The sequence below is a fragment of the Triticum aestivum genome, chromosome 4D (assembly GCF_018294505.1).
Source record: "Triticum aestivum cultivar Chinese Spring chromosome 4D, IWGSC CS RefSeq v2.1, whole genome shotgun sequence".
Lineage (NCBI taxonomy): Eukaryota > Viridiplantae > Streptophyta > Magnoliopsida > Poales > Poaceae > Triticum > Triticum aestivum.
Window position 1 is genome coordinate 54,756,608 of NC_057805.1, and position 6,618 is coordinate 54,763,225.

General features: G+C 49.3%; 1 protein-coding gene across 1 annotated transcript; it reads left to right on the plus strand.

Moving 5' to 3' along the window:
- Positions 1–870: 870 nt before the first annotated feature.
- LOC123096155 (B3 domain-containing protein Os03g0619600) lies at positions 871–5,734 on the plus strand. The gene is made up of 10 exons (XM_044517781.1): positions 871–957; positions 1,039–1,104; positions 1,195–1,246; positions 1,335–1,455; positions 1,709–2,150; positions 2,242–2,343; positions 2,433–2,528; positions 2,714–2,871; positions 3,110–3,535; positions 5,380–5,734. The coding sequence occupies exons 4-10, from the start codon at positions 1,354–1,356 to the stop codon at positions 5,629–5,631; spliced, it is 1,578 nt and encodes a 525-aa protein (XP_044373716.1). The 5' UTR covers positions 871–957; positions 1,039–1,104; positions 1,195–1,246; positions 1,335–1,353; the 3' UTR covers positions 5,632–5,734.
- Positions 5,735–6,618: the final 884 nt, after the last annotated feature.

Sequence of the window (6,618 nt, forward strand, 5' to 3'; positions counted from 1 at the left end):
CGTGGTGGCTCCTCGTCGTCGCGAGCCATCGTGTCGGCCAATGAGAGGGCAACCAATGAGGCGACTTGGTGGGAGCGGCGTAACGCGGCGCGCCGCTTCGCATCCGCCAAGTCCAATGAGGCACCGACCTGGGTCCACGAGGAACCCGATCTCGCGGACGCCTCGGCCTGTGACCGACCACTCACCAATGTGTATCGGCCCCCCGGCGCCACCGCTGCCTCGACGGGGACCTTGCCAAGATCAGCGAGGAGTGGTCGCTCAGTGGCACCTCCGCCGCCACCAATAGGGGCAAAGTACCGTGGCCGGGGTCGACATTGGCTGCGGCGGCCGTCCGCATGACGTAGGAGGGAGCGAAACGGCTTCTCCGCGAGCGCCAGGCGGCGGCGGGGTAAGGCTGTCGCGGCCTTTCGCCGCTGGAAGGACTACTTTGATGAAAACGGTGCGGCCGACCACGCGTATAAAGGCACCGACCGTTAGAAGTTAGTCTCTTTTTTTAAGCTTGTAGTTCAAGAAACGAAATATCGTTCGTTTTATATAAAGAAATATTAGTGAATTCCATCATGTTTGGTGGAATCTGTACGATTTATGCAAATTTGTTTTAAAATGGATGCGAACATGGTTGGATGGCCGGCTCCCACGTAAATGTCCGCGGACTGATCCGAACTGGTCCACGAATAAATATCGTGTCCACGGTACGGTGCCTGCATCTGGTGCATGCTAGATTAGAAACGTGCTTTGTCCGAAAATAATATTCGAAGTGGTTGTGCAATTACTCTACAATATACTACTCCTTTCTGCTAAATTATGATACGTTGTCCCATCACATGAGAGGTGACAAGTCAGGACATCATAACGGCGTTGGCGTGGCATCTCCGCCGTCTGGTTTCTGCCCCCCTCTTGGGTTGCTACGGGAACACCAAACGTCTCAGTAGTGGAGGCCAGTCAAGTCCCGTCCAGGTGAATGAATCCCCCATATTCTCCTCCGCCTCCGTTTCTCCACGCCCTTCTCAGTTCTCAAGGCTTTCTTCTTCCTTCCAGCTCCAGCGCACGGTGACGGTGATCTCAGGATCTGGACTGGACTGCTCCGCCAAGCCTGGACTGCAGGTTAAGTCGACCTCTTTTCTTCTGCTTCGTGGAATTTCTTTTTTTTCCCCTTCGTGGGCATTCGTGATTAGCAGGCTTGTTTTGTTGCAGTTCTTTGGCTCAGGAAGATCTGGAGGACACTTCTGAGATTCCCTACTGGAAGGTATATTTTACATCTTGCCGCAAGTTGTATAGCTCAAGTAGCAGTGACCACTCTCCGAGTGAATTAATTTGTTAGAATCGGTGTGTAGAGGACAAAGAAGCCGGGAGATGAAAAATTCGTGCCAGGGCTGCAAGAGATACTGGAACCATCTACATGGGAAGGTCACTCGTTTCGTCAGGCGGATGAGCAAAAGTTCAAGACATTGCATGGTAATATCTCTGTTCCAATCAATAAGACATTGCAGTGCCTCTTTTTTTTTGGATCAATGGCATATTGCCCTTCTTTATGCAAAGCAAATAATTCCTGTAAAAAAATGTATAAGGCAAATAATCATCTTTAACTTGTTATCTCCTAGTTTTAGCGGTTTGTGACTATTATGCCTTATTCATCTCCATCAATTTTAGGGAAATGTATTACTCATTTAAACTAATACTCCTTTAAAAATTACATCTGTTGCTGCAGGTCATGCCAGAGAGGTTTGCAAACCATTTTTCAGGGAAAATGTCACGGAGCGTCAAACTAGAAGGCCCTAATTGTATTCTGTATGATGTTGGAGTTACTGAGCACAGGAATAGAAAAGTCCTCCAATCTGGATGGGAGGTGTTTGTTGATGCCAATGACATAGTAGAGAAAGACTCGTTGATGTTCCGATACCGTGGAAGTTCTCGCTTCAAGGTTGCGGTCTTTGATTCTAGTGGTTGTGAGAAAACTGTGTCCTGTTTTGGCATAGGGAGCACTATGAGTGATCAAGAACCGATCACAAATTCTACAGAAATGTCAAGCAGTTCCAGTGGTCGTAATACTCACTCGTCAGTGGAGGATGGATGCCAAAGTGAAAGCTCAGGACATTGCAGAAAACTGGCATGGACAGACGCAGCATCGTCTCCATCTGAGGATTTGCCAGGTTAGCTTGCCAGCTTGCTTGTACATTTGTGTTATGCTTTAAGGTGCCGTTTTATCTGAAGTTGCATTTACTCTTGAAACCTGTTATACAGGAGAAGACAGTCCTTATGAGCATGAGTCTTCTGGATCGGATGATGACACACTCCCAAAGATGATCTCAACAGTGCGTGTTAAGGAGGAACAATATTCTGATGGTATGGTAGTATGATGCAAGTACTTCCGATCCAATTCATATTTTTTTGCAGTTTATGTGAAAATCTGTTTCTGTGTACTGAATTGTCAGCAAGTGGAAGATCAGACGGATGCCAAAATGGGAGCTCCAGTCATAGTGGGAGTACTAGAAAGACAGCTGTTATATCCACTCCATCTGCGGAGTCAGGTGATATTCTTAAGTTACATTTGCGTCAACAAAATTGCATCGATTCGTTTTATTTGTTAAGTACATGCAAACATGCGCTATCGTGTCAATCTCTACATTACCCATTGTTAGTTTCACCTACGAATTTGTCTAGGAGAAGCTAGATTTTTCAGAGTATGATTCTTTCGACTCGGATGATATTCCAGGACCTCCAAAGGATAAGTATGTGTTGTCAAGTAGGAGTAATTTGGCTGATGCACAAAAAGAGAAAATAGATAAGCTTCTCCAGGACATTCAATCCAGAACCCTTGCATTCGTGGCTATCATGAGGAAGTCCAATGTCCAACCACCGTATCCTTCTTTGGTAAATTTCCTGAGTTCTTTTTCAGTACACTACAATCGTCTCTAGGCTCTAGATCTGAGAGGGGTATTCATAGTTTGAATGTTATAGGGAAAGTGGCAATGGCCCTTCTGAACACTTAACATAAATGCTTTTTCTTTGTCGACAATAACAGTCGAAACAGTATTTGGGCTGAGTTTTGCATTCTTGTTTTTTTTGTTTGTTTGTTGATGGCATAACACCCTGTCCCATTTGTGATCAGACCATCACGAAGGAATACGCAGTTGCACACTTTCCCCATGAAAGTGCATCTGTCATACTTCAGAGGCCGGGCGAGAACAAAAGGTGGTACCCCAGGTTCTACGAGGGGAATGATGGTATTCACAAGATTAGGGGGGAGTGGTTAGACTTTGTTTGTGACAATAGTGTGGAGGAGGGAGATATCTGCATCTTTGTACCAGCAAAGGGTGGGGGAAGGTTCACATTTACCGTTCATCTACTTCGCGCAGAAAGCAAGGCGCACGCAGGTCATTTTGTGCCGCCCTACATGCTGTCACAAATGAGCTTTCTATCTCCAGTGCAACAGAGCATAGTTGAAGATAAAGCGGAAGCCATCCAACTCGAAGCCCATCTGTATGTGGCAATCATGAACAAAACCAATGTTGGTGTGAAAGGGCATTACATCCTGGTAAGCTAAAACAATTCTGGAATTTTATTGTTACCTAGTCAAAGCCCCCCAGGTTGTTGTCATCTAACATAACATAACTAAGTTTCAAATAAATAAATAAACATAACTAATTTTAGCAATGTAGGGTGCCAAGGACTACCTGGGCTTTGGATATCCAATTTACTGTGCTATTAGCAAACTGTTTGCTCTCGCTCACTCGCGTCGCCTCCAGAGGGGGCGACTCGGGCGCCCAACCGCCGCCCCCCTCGACCTCCCTCCTCCCCTTCTTCCCTGCCGCCGCCGAAGGAGGCCGGCGAGCGAAGCTCGCCCGGCGGACGGCGGACGGCGGGCCTTCCTCCTCTCTTCACGAGGGGATCCTCTGGCTGAGATGCATCGGCGTCCCTGGGCGTACAGCATGGAGGCGGAGTTGGCGCGCTCGGGCGGTGGCCCGATGGGATCCCGGCGGCGCTGCGGGGGCTGGCGGCGGTGGATCTGGGGTTTCCCGCCCCAGATCGGTTCTCCTTCGGGTGGTCGGGCTCGGGCGCAGTCCGGCGGTCCTAAGCGGTGGTGGACGCTCGCGTTGGCTATCCTCCTTCACCGATCTGATTGGGGGCAGCCGAAGGCGTTGGCGTGATGCCGAATCCGAGCACGGTGGTGGCGTCGTCCCCTTCAGGGATGACGGTCGGGTGGTGGGTCCTTCTGGCGGCGGCGGTGGCGGCGGATCTTGGGATCCCACTCCCGGGGACGTTGCGGGACGCGGCGGCCCGTGCACGAGAGATGAAGTTTCTTCGAACAGATCTGAGTGAAAACTTGCTTTTGACTACTGCAAAGGCCGGCGGTGGCGGCGCTGTCTGTGTCATTCCCTTCTTGAAGGCATCGCCGTGGAGAAGTTCAAGGTCACTCTCTGCTACCTCCGGGGGAAACCCTAGATCAGTTGATCGGATGATGGCGGCGCTCTGGTGTCGTTTCCCCCTTGGGGGCGTCATTCATGGAGGTACACACGGGCTCGGAGAACAGAGGACGGCTTCTTTGGTGGAGTGGTACTTCATCTTATACATTGATGGCGGCGGATCTTGGCGGCGTGGCGCTGTGGAGATTCGGAGTCCAATGCGCGGAGATGAACCCGCGCAGGGAGGTGGCGCTGTCTGGCGTCGTGGTGGTGTCGACGGCAGTTAGACCAAACAAGGTTGATGCAGCAGTACAACACTGAAGATGGATTGGTGACAGGTGGCTGCGTCGGCCTCATACCCGGCAAGCGTCCTGGTTGAGGAGTGCGCCGGACTGGTAGGTGCCCCATACCCGACAGGTGTCCTGGTTGGGACCTCAGGTCTTAGATGGTAGGCTTGGCTGCGAGGTCTGTTCGGTATTAGGCCCAGACTATCAGCATCCCTTCATCAATTGGATAGGAGTAGCGACATATGTTGCATAGACGGTGGCTTTAGTCTTATTGTTGTACTCCCTCCGTTCCTAAATATTTGTCTTTTTAGAGATTTCAAATGGTCTACCACATACGGATGTATATGGACATATTTTAAAATGTAGATTCATTCATTTTGCTCCGTATGTAGTCACTTGTTGAAATTTCTAGAAAGACAAATATTTAGGAACGGAGGGAGTATGACTTTGTAAGGTCTTGTGTGAATAATTAATAAAATGGCTGCATGCATCGTCCATATGCAGAGGCCGGGGGTGCTCCTCCATTTCTAAAAAAATTTAGCAAACTGTTTGGCTTAAATTACTTTTGCAGCTGAATTAAATAAATGCCACCAGATAACTGTGTATACCTATATTGTATTGTTGTTTTATTTTATCAACATGATTGGTCGACTTGTAATTGTAACATGCTTATATCTGTAAAATACTAGGAGTTTGGTGCAAAATATGCTGCTGTGTATCTTCCAAAGGAAGAGCGAACTATTTTGCTCCAGCGTAAGGGGAAGGAATGGCAAACTCAGATGCATATTCGGAATGGTAGGAGACTTGTCCTTGAAGGAGGTTGGCGCAAATTTGTCAGTGACAACCGTCTGCGAGTTGGTGATATCTGTCTGTTTGAGCTGAAGCGGAACCGGAGGAAGCTTACCATGATTGTCCATATCATCTCCCGTGATCAGTGTTAGTTCGTAGTGCATTGTAGTATATAAGGGGATAATGACCCCTGCTGTTTCTGCTGGAACTATGTTTTGTACTCCACTAAAACCAAACCATGGTATGGTTGATCTCCGAGGACTACTGCGCGTTCGTTTAAAGCAAGTTTAGCTTAGCAACTCTAGCAGAGTCGCCGTATAGGGCCAATCGGCATAATAAATATATTGAAAAGGTCACTTTGGTAGAGTGGCCATCTGGCCCTGAGTTGTCATAGCTTAGGAAGAGCACTCCATATCCAGCCCGCGAGCCTCCATATTTGAGGATGCGCCGTTGATTTTGAGGATGCGCCATCTGCTAATCGCTCATGTGGGAGGAAAGTTTCACCTCCCACGTCAACCTCCCGCGCAGCCCATTTTCTCTCCATTTCCATGGCAGACGACCATGGCACTGCGGATGCCAATTAATGGCAGCCGCTGCATGCCAATTGCCCGCGGTCACTCCCACCACATTTTTCGCCATCGGCTACTATAAATTGGTCGTTGCCATGTCTCCATTTCCCTCACCACCACTGCTCAGAGCTACCACTTTCCTCACCGCCGTGCACAACCTCCACTTTCCTCACGGTCGCCATGCCACTTGTACCGCGGGCAGACTAGGTGCCGCTCTCAGAGGAGGAGAAGAAGATCATGAGTGAGGAGTAAGCGAAGGGGGAGACTGCCCTCAAGGACGAGGAGGAAGAGTTGCATCGTTGTGATGAAATGGAGGCCGCACATGAGGATCCCCCCTTGATGAGTGGCCGGATTGGAATCCAAGAGCACACTTCATCGAGTGGGATATTTAGCACGGCTACGTGCAAATCCCGTATGGCAGGAGAGAGCTCACCCACCCAACTCATCGAGGGATGATTGCCTCCCTATTAAGGAGGCATGAGATGAGCGCTATGTCGTCGACGCCTCGGCCGTCACCCTGGTGAAATCTTCGAGGTCACCGTTGTCGGGCAGGAGTTAAAGGCAGAGAGG

Coding starts and splice junctions, on each gene's coding strand:
- LOC123096155 (XM_044517781.1), top strand. CDS start 1,354: ATGAAAAATTCGTGCCAGGGCTGCAAGAGATACTGGAACCATCTACAT. Junction 2,151..2,241: donor TCCATCTGAGGATTTGCCAG/GTTAGCTTGCCA, acceptor CCTGTTATACAG/GAGAAGACAGTCCTTATGAG. Junction 2,344..2,432: donor GGAGGAACAATATTCTGATG/GTATGGTAGTAT, acceptor CTGAATTGTCAG/CAAGTGGAAGATCAGACGGA.